This window comes from Anomalospiza imberbis, chromosome 1 (genome assembly GCF_031753505.1).
Source record: "Anomalospiza imberbis isolate Cuckoo-Finch-1a 21T00152 chromosome 1, ASM3175350v1, whole genome shotgun sequence".
Taxonomy (NCBI): Eukaryota; Metazoa; Chordata; class Aves; order Passeriformes; family Viduidae; genus Anomalospiza; species Anomalospiza imberbis.
In genome coordinates, this window is record NC_089681.1 from 20,516,175 (window position 1) to 20,531,649 (window position 15,475).

At 39.2% G+C, this 15,475-nt stretch overlaps 1 protein-coding gene and 2 long non-coding RNA genes across 4 annotated transcripts in view; 2 read left to right on the plus strand and 1 right to left on the minus strand.

Moving 5' to 3' along the window:
- Positions 1–2,334: 2,334 nt before the first annotated feature.
- Positions 2,335–7,571, plus strand: LOC137470314 (uncharacterized). The gene is made up of 3 exons (XR_010996995.1): positions 2,335–2,651; positions 3,005–3,063; positions 5,641–7,571. It is a non-coding gene; the product is annotated as an uncharacterized lncRNA (long non-coding RNA).
- Positions 7,572–9,075: 1,504 nt separating this feature from the next.
- The window catches only part of FZD6 (frizzled class receptor 6), a 28,487-nt gene continuing 22,087 nt past the window's right edge, over positions 9,076–15,475 (minus strand). For both annotated transcript variants that reach the window (XM_068183427.1, XM_068183437.1), the window contains 3 exons: positions 13,285–13,433; positions 11,620–12,048; positions 9,076–11,128 (listed from right to left, as the gene is read on the minus strand). In XM_068183427.1, coding sequence (XP_068039528.1) covers positions 10,972–11,128; positions 11,620–12,048; positions 13,285–13,433 — 735 coding nt within the window. In that variant the 3' untranslated portion in view covers positions 9,076–10,971. The remainder of the gene's footprint in view (positions 11,129–11,619; positions 12,049–13,284; positions 13,434–15,475) is intronic.
- On the plus strand, positions 13,429–14,536 carry LOC137470325 (uncharacterized). Its single transcript, XR_010997005.1, has 2 exons — positions 13,429–13,955; positions 14,079–14,536. It is a non-coding gene; the product is annotated as an uncharacterized lncRNA (long non-coding RNA).

Below are 15,475 nucleotides of genomic sequence, written 5' to 3' on the forward strand. Positions count from 1 at the left end.
CCGAGCCGAGCCGCGCTGAGCCGAGCCGAGCCGAGCCGCGCCGAGCCGAGCCGAGCCGAGCCGAGCCGAGCCGAGCCGAGCCGAGCCGCGCTGAGCCGAGCCGCGCCGAGCCGAGCCGCGCTGAGCCGAGCCGAGCCGAGCCGCGCCGCGCTGAGCCGAGCCGAGCCGAGCGGCGGCAGCGCTGCGGGGCCGCGCCCGGCTCTCCCGGAGCCCCTCCCGGCTCTCCTCACGGGCTCTCCCGGAGCCCCAGGCAGTTGCCTTCCACCTCTTCAGGTGTTTGCTCGGCACTCCGTAGCTCCTTTCCGATGAAGGAGCCGTGTCTCTGAGAAACCGCCTAACGCCGAAGCGGGATCCTGATGCGCTGTGTGATAACGTATCAGCTGGGCATCAGTCACAGATTTCACTTTAACAGAAGTCAAGGTAAGGACACAAAATCCTTCTGAACAATAGAGGATTTTGGACTTTTTCGAAAAGCCTGGTATTGCCAGACTGAATATTGTCAATTTAGCAACAGAAGGAAAGTTCTTGGCTACCCAGTGTAAACCACCTCATATTGCTTTAATGTAAAATCATGCATTGCTTTTCATCATTCTAGAATTGAAAGCCCTGTAAAATAAAGGATGTGATATGTCCTCAAGAATTCAAAATAGAAATAATAAATGTTTGAGACGCAGCTTCTGTATACTGCAAACCTTGTGGGATTTGTAGAGGTAGAGTTTCCAGAAGGGGGAGATAAGCTTCAACACTTTTTTTTTCCCCTGAAGTATTTAACAAAACCACACATTTCTCCTGCAGGAAAGAATGCTACAAGATGTTGAGTCATTCAAACAAGCTGCATGGAACCACAGTTTTGAGTAGACTGAGCCCCTTCATGTGGCTCTGCACTTTAAGCCCTTTCTCCCCTTTCCACGTCTGCACTGGTGAAGAGAGAGCTACACCACAGTCCAGTCACACCGCTGTCATCAACCCCGTCACACGCTGTCCTGAGAGCTGGGACTGACGGCAGCCACATTGCTGAGGTGAGGGCTCCTACCTTGTGAAGAAGGGCAGCATTACACCCTGCCAACTTCAGAAAAACAGCTGGAAAATAATAATGGTTCCCTAAACCAGCTGGGAAAATGTATGGAATTATGTAAATCCTTAATTGTAACAATTGCTTTGGTGACAGCTCAGTCAGCATCCACAAACACACACGGGCAGAGGCTTCATTGAGCAATTGTGCGGTGCTGTCAGCAAACCCTGCTGCCTCTGGCCTGGGCTGATGGCAGAGCTGTGGAGACGGTAATGTTTGATTTCTGTGTCACCTGCATGTTCACACAAGCGTCCTTACCAAGGGCTGGGGATCCTCAGCATCAACACAGGCTGTTGCTAAGGTGTGTCTCTTCACAGGGTGCCAAACTTCTGCATTACAGAATTAATTTCCTCAGGCAAGGTGCAGCAGCTGAAATGCACAGTGCAGCAGCACCGCACACTTTCCTAAGGCAATCACTCAGGGTTTAAGAGAACAAAATTTGCATGGACATTCACAATTATTTCCCCACCTGGGTTTGTTCACCATATATTTGAGTGTGGTTTAGAAGCTTTGAAATTACAAATGGCTTTGCCAGAGGAAGCAAACTGAGGAGCACTGTAAGAGAAGGTCTTAGCAAACAACAGTGGGACACCTGCTTTGAGCTCTGGTAAGTGCATTGTGCAGTTTCTAGCACTCATTTGACTTGCAGTGTGAATTTCCATCTGGAAAACAGAAATGTCAACATCCTCCTTGGCCTTTTTCAGCCCAAGCAAGCCTTGCCATCTGTTAGGCTTATGTTCTGTGGGCTTCTGATATATTTAAATGCTTCTGAGGGCACCAACCACTGCCAAATGCTGGTGAGATACTCAAATTTAATCAGAACTAATGATCTACTTTGCCTTAACTATTTTGCAGCTCAAAGGAATGATAATAAACTTGCCTGGGCATCCTCTGACCATGATCCAAGGACTGGTAATAAACTTGCCTGAGCAACCTCTGACCATGATCCATATTACATCAACTAGAGATTCCTTCATTTTATCCATCCTGCCATATGATATAGGCTTTATTTTTCATATAAGACCTCACAAACATATCAACAAATATTATGAGTTGTCATTAATGTCACTAAAATCTCCCAGGTGGCCAGTCTGCTCTTGCACAGCCTGGACAGGCTCACACAGGGGCACCGTGGCACAGTCAATGCATCTTGTACCACAGATGAGGCTGATGCCATGAGTGCAGTCTCTCTGCTGCAGCTTGAGCTGCTTTCCCCTTCACACAGCCTCTCAGCATCCCAAAAATCCAGACACACAAGTCTGGAGAGGAGGATGTTCCCATACACACATGTGTTTCTGTTCACCTCAGCTATAACATATTTAAATCCAAGGGACTGCCCATGGGGTCACTGGGTCTCTCTGCCTTTCCTGTCCAAACTATTCCAGTTTATGAATACTGTTTGTTAGCACTCTGGTTTGAATTCAACCAGTAAGTATTTGTTATTCAATTCAATTGTTATTCAGTGCTTAGTCTTTACAGTGTGAAATAACTGCAGGGAACCAGGAACACCAGACTTAGGTGTCTAAACATTAGAGAAAGTTCGAGGCTGAGGATCCTGAGACAAAAGAGGCCCAGGAAGGTAAATGCCAAGACTTGGACTTTTCATCTGCCTTTAACTCTTACTGCTCTTGCCTTTCCCTGTTCTGAGGATGTCTGGGGATTTTGACTTTGGCTGGCAGCCTGATCTCTGCACCACTCTGGGGAGCATGTTGTTATACCCTGGGTGACAGCAGAGCAGTCGAGGTTAGCACTGCAGTGCTCAGCATCACAACACTCAGCATCCTTGCCAATGCATCCTTGGTGCTTTTAACTGTGGAGTTCATAATTTAGATCTTGTTCACTTTATTACTGACATTTTAAGGTGAGTTTTAAGTTGATGTAAAAGGCTAAGATCAGGGGAAACTGTTGAATTTTTCAAATGGCTATTTGCAGGCTGCCTGTCTGATCAAGGAGACAAAGAGCTGTCTGTACTGCTGTGGAAGAAAACCAAAGTAAGAGCTCTTGGGTAATTTATTGCAGATTTAAGAAATCGATTCCAACTTCTTCCACCAAAAAAGCCTTTGGAACGGCATAAAAATCAATGGGATTGTGGCCTTAGTCCCTTCTAACACCTCTTAATTTAAATATATGATTCATATAGCATGAGTAATATTAAAAAAAAAAATCCAAAACATCTCTCCCTCCATTTTATTGCTTTACTAGCACAGATACAAAAAAATCTTCCAGGAACTCCTACGAAAAATGATAAAAGCATTTTAGCCACAGCAGTGCTTTGCAGGTAGACATACTAACATTTGAATCTTAAAATCTGATTTAGGGCATGTGCTCACCCTTCAGAGGCATGTCTGTAGAAGAGAATTCCTGTGTTCACATACATGAGGACAGCATTTTTTGAGTCTGAGAAAAAAAAATCCTGAAGGTAAGTGTTAATTCTTTATTTTTGAATAAGCACATGACAGTTCTTAATGTTACTACAGGAAATGTGTTTTTACATAATAGAAAACATGAGAGAATCAACACTTTTTATTACTCATATTAATTATGTTTTCTATGGAGAGAAATCTTTAATATGGTCTCTGACAAGTCAAGACCAGAACATAGGTCAGATACCAGTGAAAACTTATGGAAACAGTTCTTTCCATTGCCTGCTGGGATTCCAGGCAGATCTGTTTTTTTCTGTCCAAGACAGCAGTTGATTTATAGTTGCATTTGCTTATAGCTCTGTTTCTACAGTAATAATGGAGGCACTGATTATTTTAAACTAAACACTATTCACAAACAGTCAGAGAGAGATAAACTTTAATAAAACTATTTGGGAAAACTGTCTGCTTTGCTGATAAAGGATAACTCAGGACATCCAGATGTTTCCATAGTGCAAACTTTATGATGAGAAGCCCATACTGTTTCCATTAACTGCTGGTTGCAGATTTCAGACCCTGAAGGAGTCTGGTCTGTGCCTCTGCAAGTCTGCTCCCAAGAGCAGCTGGCACAATCCCAAGAGCAGCCACAGAAACATTTGGGTCTGCAGGGACATCAGGAGCACATCTGGTTGAAGCAGGTCCACTTAGAGTGGGTTGTTCAAGGACTTGTAGAATGGTAAAATTATTTCAGTCCAGTTTAAAATTAAATTCCCTGGGTGTCCAGTGTATCATCATGTGCAAGGGGAGAGCTGCGTCTCAGGAGGAACATTTGCTCGTTACAGTGGCTGGGAATCAGTCAGTGGTAGAAAATCACTTGGCTACCTCATGAAACCTCAATGAATAGAAAGGCTTATACAGAACTGAAAAGCTAACTTTCCTTAAATCCTGTGCTAATAAATGGTTATTAGGATGTGAAATACAGTGCTCCATTCAGACAGGAAGGCTTCTTCAAATGAAGGGCACAATCTGCATTTTTCTACACCATTCATCAAATACACTGCCAGAAGTTTGTCCTTCCAGTTTTGGAAGGTAGTAGCTCAAATAAGTGATAATCCTGAAATTAAAGGAATAGACTTGAACTTTGAAATGTTTTATTTGTGTCCAGTAAACCCTTTGAAAAGGAGTTCTTCAGGATAAGCAAGATATGAGCAGGGCTGAGGCAGGGCTCTGCAGCCCTTCAATGTGGCTTACAGAAACCGGAGGTCAATAGCCACCATAGCAGGCACACACAAAATGCACAGAAGCCTGTAGATGAAATATTTGGTCAAAGAAACAAACTATTTGGTCCATTTGCACAAAGAAGAGAGACAGATGAGCAGAGCCAAACAACAGTGACAGATGGGAACACATGTGATCACTGCAGCTCTGCTTCTTGGATGTAGCTGTGGAGCTTGAAGCCTGTGGCATTCCTGATACCTGGCTCCCCATGCTCACACTGACCTCAGTGAAAAAGTGCCATGGCTTGAGGCAAGCAGGGCTGTGGAGCCCCTGGAGACCACGCCCAGCATCTGCTCACACATGACCCACTGTCACTGAAAGGGCAATGCATGGACGGGGGCTGCTGGGTCATGCCAGTGAGGTTCACCACAAATGGCTCAGTGGGGTCATCCTTCAGTCCTGAGAGGTACTGAAACAGGTAAACTCTTGCATTTAAGTTGTTTTATGTGCTAATATAGAAATCATATTTGATTTGCATCAACAAGTTACTGGTACAATGGCACTGGAAAGGATCAAGCACCTGAATCCCTGGCTCACATGGAGATGAAATTGTGTTCGGCCAGAATAGCAAAAGACCCACCAGGTTCCTGTGAAGAAAAATGTCATTTTGAGCCCTTCTTTAAGTTATATTTTTTCAGCAGGTGCTCATCTAACTATGCTTTTGTGAGGCATAACTTACTGTTGGTTTCCTTGCTTCCATCCTTGTAACTTTGCAGTAATTACAGCACCTCTTGGTTATTTACAGATCTTATTTATGAGTTCAGAATTTTCCATTGTCAAGTAGAGGAACTTTCAGGGTGTGTGCCCTAAAAATGCTGTTGAAGTAATATTAATTTAAAAGGCAAGTTCCTCCTTTTTCTTTTGTGTGTGTGCGTGTGCGCTTTCTTGGCTTTTCCTGCTGTTTTGGTGCCTGTCCATTTCTCTCCATAGAGAACTTCATCACAGCTATCAACATCTTTAGTGTCTTTCTCAGGATAATCTTGCCTACTAAAATTTTAAGAAAAAATTTAAGAATAATTGTAGGAAAAATAAATGAATTTGCATGGTGAGCCCTGACTTCAGTTAGCCCAATACATTTGCATCTCATCCACCTTCTGGCACATCACACCTATCAGTGCCATGTCTCCACATTTCACAGATTCGTGTGTCTAGATTATTTATCCCTGCAGTGCGTCCATTTGTTCTTTACTTGGATCACAGCCATGCCTGTAGGAATCTGGAAGGAGAAGAACAAGTCCCAGATAGGACTGTGTCCAGAGGGCAACACCAGTGACTCAAACCTAGTGAACTCAACTGCTTCAGCTTCCTCAAAGCCTCCATCTTCAGTCATTCAAGACTTACCTGCACTCCTGGATGGTAGGTATGATACTACTAGAATTGGGTCTGGAGGGAAGGCTTCCCAGACAGCTTAAGCCTTCAACTAATAACTAGCTATTAATTTCTTGTGATCTAATTTCATGTGGTAAGGTAGAACATCAGGAAGATAAACTGGGACACGCATTCTCTTCTTAGTCCTTCATACACAACCAACATGGAACATCCTTTTTCCCATTAAGACCCCTTTGGTGGCCATGTCTAATCATCCTCCCCTCACCTCTGACAAACCTATTCAATGGCAACAAAATGTCTTCTTGCTGTTTCTCTTCACCTTGTATGGCAAAAATGAGTCCTAAAATACCTTTCCCCTTAAAATACCCGATGTTCTCTCACGAGTACCCTGCTGTACCTGAGTGTGCTCTCCGGGGGGGAGGTCAGTGTCTCTCCACATCACCTCCACCCAGCACCAAGTGCCTGTTCAGTACTGCCCTTCCACAAAAAGTGCTTTCTTCCAAACAGCAGGAACTACTCCCCTCTCCAGCTCCTGTCTGTGCTAAGAAACCAGCTCTGACCCATTTAATGAAGGTAGATCATTATTTGTTTAAAGAGCTCATTGGCCATTACTTTATTTTGACTAGTAAAACCTGAAAGAAAGCAAACTTTTATTTCACATTTTGTTTCAGTGATCAAAGTTTGAAATGCAGGGAATAAACATTAACAAAGAGCTCGGATAAAAATGTCCTGGCGTGTTTTTAATCTTTTAATTATACTTTTAATCTCAAGTGTTTTTTAATAGGAAGTAAAATCCAGTTAATAAACAGAAGTGTATTTCATAGATGTAAATCAGAAATACATTCTGAGCTCCGCTTCTAGGTATACAAAGCAGGAAGCTCGTGAATGCATGGTATAAGTTGTTTTAATTAAACTCCAGTCCATTACAAAATACAAGTATGATAAGTGTAAAGGCATGAAAGAATAAGTGCAAAAAAAAGGGTAATGTGCAGGAAATAACATCTATACTCATGAGACTCTGAAATACCTTTGGTGCCAGCCATCCCAATTACTGCAAATACCACTGGTTAATTCTGGCAGTGAGCTTTACCATTGAACACAGGCAGAGAGCAGCCAGATGCCTTCAAAGACTGATCCAACAAGTGGCCAGTGTGAAGGAAAGGATGCAGAATCTGTCCTTTGATGTGCAGCCTTCTGAAACAGCACGTTGAGACTGGGTGGTCAAACTTCACAGCAAAACTTCAGCTGCTGCATTTTTCAGTGTTTTGCAGAATGCTAAATTCATTTTTATTAAAGAAGTTCAACTTTTCATATTATTTTTTTTTCTATTGTGCTTCTGAATTTCAACTGGATTTGACTGTTTAAACCAAATACATTCTGTATCCGGTAAGGATAAAGGAGCTACAGTTCTCTGTAAATCAGCCGAACAATTGTCAAAGAAAATAGTGTGATACTTCAGCTTGTTACTGCTCCATCACTGAATTGTTGGGGTTTTTACTTTAAAAAACCAGAAGGATTTAAACAGTTTTAAATACTGCAGAGTTTGTTTGTTTTTTTTTTCTTCTCTGGTAATGGCATATTTTAAATGTTACAAACATTATTTTATTTATATTTTCAAACTTAGTTGAAAAATTAAGTCTATGTACAAAAATTTACACTCTAGGTAAAGTCCACTCTGTTTTTCACTATATACATTTCACAAAATACAGCAGTAAGATACAGTATAAACAACATGTACCATAAAAGTACCATATTGGTAATTTCAGGTGCTGCTTATTTCACAAATCAAATATTATTTGATATGCTAAATTTATCTTGTCCTTTGAATATTTTCTATGCAACCTGAAAACTCAGTGCAATGCATAATTTGAACTGATTTATGACATCTTCATTCAGAGAAAGACTATTTGGCACACATAATTCCAGGTTTGGAGAAGCTGTCAGTATCCTATCGTCTAGTTTCTTGCAAACAGTGGCACCAAACAAGATTAAAATGGCTGTGTCAATGTAAATAGCTGGATTTACAGCACATCTTCCAGAATATTGCCAGCCTCCATTAAACAACTTCAGCTGATGGAGACCAGCTCCGTTCTTCCCAGGGAGAAGTTATTCTCACAGGTTCAGAAACGCTCATGAATGCTTTAATTCATTCGGATTACAAGAGGAAAGCAAATAAATAAATAAATACCTTTTGTTAGAGAAGCCACTTATGAGATTCTGCACTGCCCCTCACCATAAGGCAGTCAGTCTTCCAGGCCCTGACTCATCTCTGTGCCCCTTTTCTCTCAGTTTCCTCCTCCTCATCACGGAGTGAGCATTCAAACAGCACTTCAACTTCCCATTCACTGCTTGGGTACTTGGCAATTAAAGCACCCAGAGAGGTCCCAGCCTCTTTGTCTGCAAGGATCACCCTGGGAATTCTGAGTCTGATTTTTCTGGTGCAGCTGCCCTGGAACACACAAAGTGCTACAGTCACAATCTACCACTGATGCGTTTCCCTGCCAGTCAGTGTTTTGATTATTGCTTTGTAGTTCACACTTCTGTGATAATTCATCTATTTTGAATAGGTAATTTATCTTTTTTTTTTTTTGCTATAACTTCAAAATTACTTGGCATTTATCTTTTGTAGAACAGTTACCATAAAAGCATTTTTTTCAGAACTTCCTAAAAAGGGGGATTAACATTAAAAAATTAAAAATCAGTATTTTAAGGTGACAGCATGAGCAGTCTGGAAATACACACTCTACATAATCTAAAGGAGATCTTTAGAGGTCATGAAAGAAAAAAGTGCTGTAAATACTAGGATGAAAGAACTAGCTCAAGTTCCTCACTCCTTCATAAGTCTCTGTTCATGTGAACAATTCCCAACGTTGTTCTCAGTTTCTCACACAGGAGAAATAAAAACATTGCAATACTTACTAACTCACACAGCCCTACTAAAAAATACTTGTGTTTTAGGTGCAAAAATAATACAGTAGTGGGTAGAGCAACAAACATGTCACATCTAGTTACTGAGAAATATCCACTCAGAAGCTCTTACTATACAACAGCATATTTTATTACTAACAAATACAGTAATAACAAAACTACTGAACATGTGTATAAAGTTACCTGGTTACAAACAGAACTAGAAAAATGAAGGGTATTTAGTGCACCTTTTCACAGGAGGTTTTTCATATCTTTCTTACTGTCCACTCAGTAGCAAGAATTCTGTGTACTTTTAATGGGAAAATTCTAAAAGAAAGAGCATATCCCATCGAAGGCAATAAATTACAAATACTAAAAAAATGCAGGTACTGTAATAAAAAGGTAAAGAAATTTCATTTTTAATGCATGATGGATAAAACAAATAACTTTGGTTTATCAGAACTGTAGTTCCTGTTGTTCCAGCATTTACATGTCCTTCGAACCATGCAATTTTCATTGTTCAATGCATCACCACGAATGCTGCCTCAACTCACAGTATATTCTCTGCATAACACCATAACATTGAGACATATTCTCATTAGTGGTCAAATGCAAGATGCTGGACAGTTTTACAAAATGCACTGACATTCAGGTTTAGAAAACAGCAAAATCTGTCTCCAAATTATCTCAAGTATTAAATCCCATTGGCTCTTAAAAAATCTTGACTCAAATGAAGTCAGACAATGAAAGTGTTATCCACATCAGCAGTACTTGCTCCTGAGAACCACCTAGCATTATAAAGGCTATATGTATTAAGGCCTTTTGGATTTAGAGAAAATATATTGCTGTAGCATAATAGAAAATTAGGTTTTGTAGAAAATTAGGCTTTGGAGGAAAAGTACTAAGGCTGTCTTCTGAGTAAATAGATTGTTAAAGCAGCCTGCACATTAATAACTCAGCAGTTATTTGCAGCAGTTATCAGTGAGATATTTCTTTATAGCATTTTTTAAAAAATGAAGTTACTCACATAGAAATAGCACGAGACAAGCTGTCACTGCAGCTCAGGACAAAAGCCCAAAGCCTGCACATCAGGCTGTGCCCACTAAGCCCAGGAGTCTGAGGTGTTCCCTTTGGCACCATGCCCTGGAACACCATGCCAGGAGAGGCTCCAAGAGGCATTTTCCTAAGACAGTGCTGCATCTTCAGCATCATCCCTGTGGCAGGACCCGTCTCACCCCAAATATCAGTGCATGCTCTGGATCAAGGTCCAACCTGCTTTTCTCAGAACTGTGTCACACTGGCTGATCACCAACTGCTGGCTTCAGCAACACCCTATGGGAAGCACGGGAACTTTCTCAAGTTTGTACAATACATACAAAACAGTAGTTCTAAGGACTGACCTTATGCAGTCACTTATTTACAAAATTCATTTTTATGTACAAAATAAACTGCTATAATTTCAGATTCCCTTTCATATTCAGTGTACAAGCTACCATAAACCAGTGCTATAATTGGTACAGCATAATGCACAATTTATAGAGTTTTTATAAATTTTTGCATCACCTATTAAAGTGATACTGTTGTTTTAAGAGACAGTAAAAAAGAGAAAAAAATTAACAAGTTTTGAAAAATATTGAAGAGGCAGACAGAATTTTATACCTTGAGAAGTAACAGTGCTTTCAAAGCATTATTTTAATGCAATTCATTACAAAGTGTTCTTTATATAAGGAATAATATTTGTCTCTCATATTTTTCTTACATTATTGCCTTGTCCTACAGAACTTCAATTTCAATTAGTCCTGGACAGGATTAAATACAGTACATTATTGCTAGCTGTCCCCACAACAAAACATACATTTTTTAAGTGCAAAGCAGGATATATGTGTTTTTTAATAAGGCACAGAATATCCATTATTTCCAGTGTAACAAAGAACTCATGACAGTTTTATACAATGCAAATGTTCATACAAATTTTCAGTCTTTCAGTTTTATGCAATGCAAATGTTCATATTCATTTTCAATCTTTCAAGGATTAGAACTGTTTCCTGAATCCAACTCTCTTCTGGTATCTGAAGCTGAGTAGACAAGCAGTGATACGGAAGGTGACTGTGAGACATCAGGTATTTGGGAACAGCTCCTTTGTAGTGAAGGAGATTCACTGAAATCATTTTTAGGAGTTATTCTGTAAGTAAAGAAAAATAAAACACAGACAGTAAATTTTAAGCACAGTTTAATTTACACTACACTGGAAAAAAAATGAGTAGTGAAATTATAATATATATTCAGCTGTATTCTTTCAAAAGAATGCAGTACAGTTCTGTACGCTTTCCCAAGCCTACAGTCACCATTGCTCTTTTTCAGACCCATCACCTCTCAAAGTGATTGCAGTGCAGACACAGGTTTCTTGAGGGTCACTGTTCAGCAAGCCAAGAATATCCCACAAGCTGAAGCTCCAGCACACAATGCTTAAAAGAAAAAGAAGAATCCTACAAAAATAAACAATAGTCCATATGCTAAACATACATGGCCACAGCCTGCAAGTTCTCTTGACAGCTACTGAAGGTCAGTTGTATCCTGAGAGTACCCTGATTCCTCAGAGAGAAGAAACAGAACACTAACAAAACCAGTGGTGATATGTAGAAACAAAGAAAATACTGAGTTCAGGAGCCTTACCTTCCTTCACCTACTCTCTTAATACTCTCAGCCAAAGTATTCATATGGCAGGTGCTGTCAGCTTTGTTTCTCCTTTCCAGCTGATCCATGGTCAGTTTAGCACTGGGTAACATCTGATCTCCGCTGTTTTCACCTTCCTCCACTCTTCGGGCAGATGCTCCATCTGCCTCCATCTCCTTCTCAGATGTCTCTGGAGAGCTTTTAATTTCTGCCACAGTTTCTTGGCTCAAGTAATCATGATTAGTGATTGCTACTGCAGAAGTTCCATGATTTGTTGTGCCACCTGTACTGGTCCCCATTGACTTTGAAATTACTTTCAGTCTGTGTGAAGTTGACTTGTAGTGCTTCTTTTTATGTTTAACTTTGGAATTGTGCCTCAAGAAAAATTCGCATGACTCTTGCAGCACTCTTCGACTCTCACTGATTGGACTGGAAGAGAGTACAAGCACATCACTGAACAAAGAGGATAACCTTAGCTAATATAATAAAGAGTAGTACACAAAGCCTTGAAAGAACAGCAACCAGTGATGCAATCTGAGCTGGATGTTAATGAACAGGGAGAAAATTGTATGTGAAAAGAGGAGGAAAAATCATAATAGCTCCAAAGAAACTGTCTATGGAACAAATAAATAAAGCAGATTTCTACATTTCTTATTTCTGCAAATTGGTCCAATGACTACAGTGAATTAATGATCTACTAGAGAGAAAGAAGAATTAGCTCATAAACAGATGCATTACCAACTTTATATAGAGTCAACCTCCTCCAAATGAAAAAATATAAGCATTGTAAAAATGACTTCATTATTTTTAAATCCTTGTAGCTGAAAGCAATTAACATCTGAAACACAAGAAAAAATTATACAGGAAGTGGAAAAAGAGGGGAGAGGGAAAGGAAGCTATACATTTACCATTGAGAAATGTAGATGCAAAATAAAAAGAGCTTAGAGACTACTACCTTGGGAAATACAAAGAAACAAAATTATCTAAAACCACAATATCATTTATAAGTAACAGATAATCTGAAAAGAAATAATCAAGTCATAAAAAAGAATTTAAAAAAATGACAACTACAAGAAATGGAGACAAAATTTATAAGCTGTTTAAATTCACAGGTATCCATTTGCTTAAATTAGGTAACTAAACTGAATTCTTCTGTTTAATTAAAAAAAAGGAACACTAGATCAACACAATAAAAGTGATAGTAAGGAGGGTTCAGTGAATATTAATTTTAAAATAATTCAAGCCTGGCAGAGGAAAAAAGAGGATATTATTATTGCATGACAGTAAATATAGTGCTAAGTACTGTGTCAAATTAAGTGGTCACAACACATGAAAAAAACTAAACTGATGATTGAAATCATCTTTCCTCTTTTGACTGTGAACCAGAGATGTATTAGTCAATGCTAAACACAGCAACACACCACCTTCTGCTCTACAAAAGAGAAATCAACAGAGGAAAATACTTTCTATCTTCTTGAGACTGTTGTTAAAAAGTCACTGCATATTTAAAACTTCCCCAGATTCCAATAGAATTCTGTTGATGCCCAAAGCAGCATTTATAGTCTGAGGACAACTTTTTGATTACCTGAGCTATATATTAAAAAACATGTCTGAAAGCCAAATTTAAGTATACACTTTAAAAAACAGAGAAAAAAAAATTCTTACTCTCTTTTGCGGTTTCTGTTGAAGAAATTGGCCCATTCGGAACAGGTCTTTTTACTTCCCACCCAGAACACTGGAGATATGCCAACAATTAATGTTAGCAAATATTTCATCAGAAACAAAAATATTTCTGGTCTTGCTAGTGCCTTTGCCTAGAAGATAAATTCAAAGAAGAAAATATACTCATTGATTTATTTTTTTAAAATGAAGAAAACAAACAAATTTCTTAAATGAGAGACTTTCTCCTTATGACTGTTGCTCTTTGTTGAGGCTTGTACTGTGGACAAACATCAGACATGAATAGACAAGTCAGATGTGGTTCAGCTGAATTTACACACAAGAGATCTGCCAGAAGGAATTGTTTTTCTTTTAAATTGAAAGGAAAGGTAACTTTGGGAGTAATAGTATTAGTAAAAATATTCTCCAGAGACAAGTGTGAAAGATTTATCCCTTCAACTTAAAAGAAACAGCAAATGGATGACAGAATCACTGAATGGTTTGGGTTGGAAGGGACCTTAAAGATCATCAACTTCCACCCCAGCTGCCACAGGCAGGGACACCTCCCACTACACCAGGTTGATCAAAGCCCCATCCAGCCTGACCTTGAACACTTCAGGGATGAGGCATCCATAACTTCTCTGGCAAACCCATTTCAGTGCCTCTCCACCTTCAAAGTAAAGGATTTCTTCCTAATATCTTACTAATCTAAACTTAACTCTCTTTTCAGTTCAAAGCTATTCCCCCTTGTCCTGTCACTACATGCCCTTGTAAAAAGTCTCTCTTCCTCCTTCTTGTAGGCTCCCTTTAGGTACTGGAAGGATTAGTTGGGAGTTCATCTGATTAGACAGCATCTTCAAGGAGCTGCAGGGAACTACACAGTAGCTTTCTGTTTATCGCAAAATTAATCCACCTATTTGCAGAGCTGTATCATAGGAGCTGAGACATTTAACTCAGTGAGTGATCATTATCTTCAGCTCTCATGCTGCAAATTTAATTTATGCTACTTGTCTTATCTGCCACACCCATCTATGAAAGTCACTATTTTTGTTAGCCAGGTAACATTAGCTGCTTCCGTTCGTTTTTATTTGGTTTTCATCTGGAAAATGTAACAAAAGTCTACAAAGCCAGCTCAGGTAAGCCAAGGCCAAGCACACCACTTTGAGCTATTCCACAGTTAGCACACACTGTCTATCATAGGGACAGATCCCATAAAGTAGATCTTTGAGTAATATTTAATGTTGCTATTTCTTCCTTCCAATGGGTTAATTAAAGGCTGAAAATACATGCTCTGTGTTATTATGCCAAGCTGCTACATTTAAGCACTACAAAACAAATTTATTGATTATTTTTAAAGCATAAAAGTGTTGTTTTCAAACTTGTATATTCTGAAGCATTTAGGTTTATACAGAGCTCAGAATAAAACCCACTGAAGTCAAAATACACTTGTAAGAAACAGTATTAGAAGCTAAAATAACCAAGTTGTCTGTGAGCTGTGCTACTCTCAGCCTACACTTCAATCCAGAGGATACTAAATGATGTTTAAGAATGAAATAAAAGGTCAATCCTGATTATTCCATAATTCCTCATTTTAATGATAGTTTATTGCAGCAAAAACATAGATGGGAAGTGTAATGCAATGAAAGATGACACAAGACACTTGCATTTCTTAGTGATGCTGTTTTCTTAAATATTTGTTCTTAAATGGAAAGAAACAATACTTGAAAGTATATAAAACTCCCTGCAACTGCAGCAGATTTAATCCACTAAACATAGGCAGATTTAATCTAAAAGTCTTTCCAAGGAAGTTGGATTTTAAGAGGCAAATGTTAAACACAACCACCTCCACAATTTTAAGTTGAGCTTTTTTTTCTTTTATTTGCTTTTTTTTTTGGTTGGTTTTTTAATAAAGAATTTTTTGCAGTTCTGAAAATCAGCCTGCAAATGATAGCTATTGTGGAAAAAAATATATGGGAAATTTGTTCTGTAATTTCAAATGGTTTACATGTCTACACTTTTAAGAAAAAAAAAAAGAAAAAAGTTATTCTAAATCTGTGGTTATAAGCAGCATTTTAAACCCAATTTAGTCTAAATATTTAAGAATCATTATTTCAGTTTCAACTGAAATTGATGAAAATTCAAGTTATATACTTTGATACTGAGCTTGGTACCAAAGTAGTAAGCAAACACTTTTAGA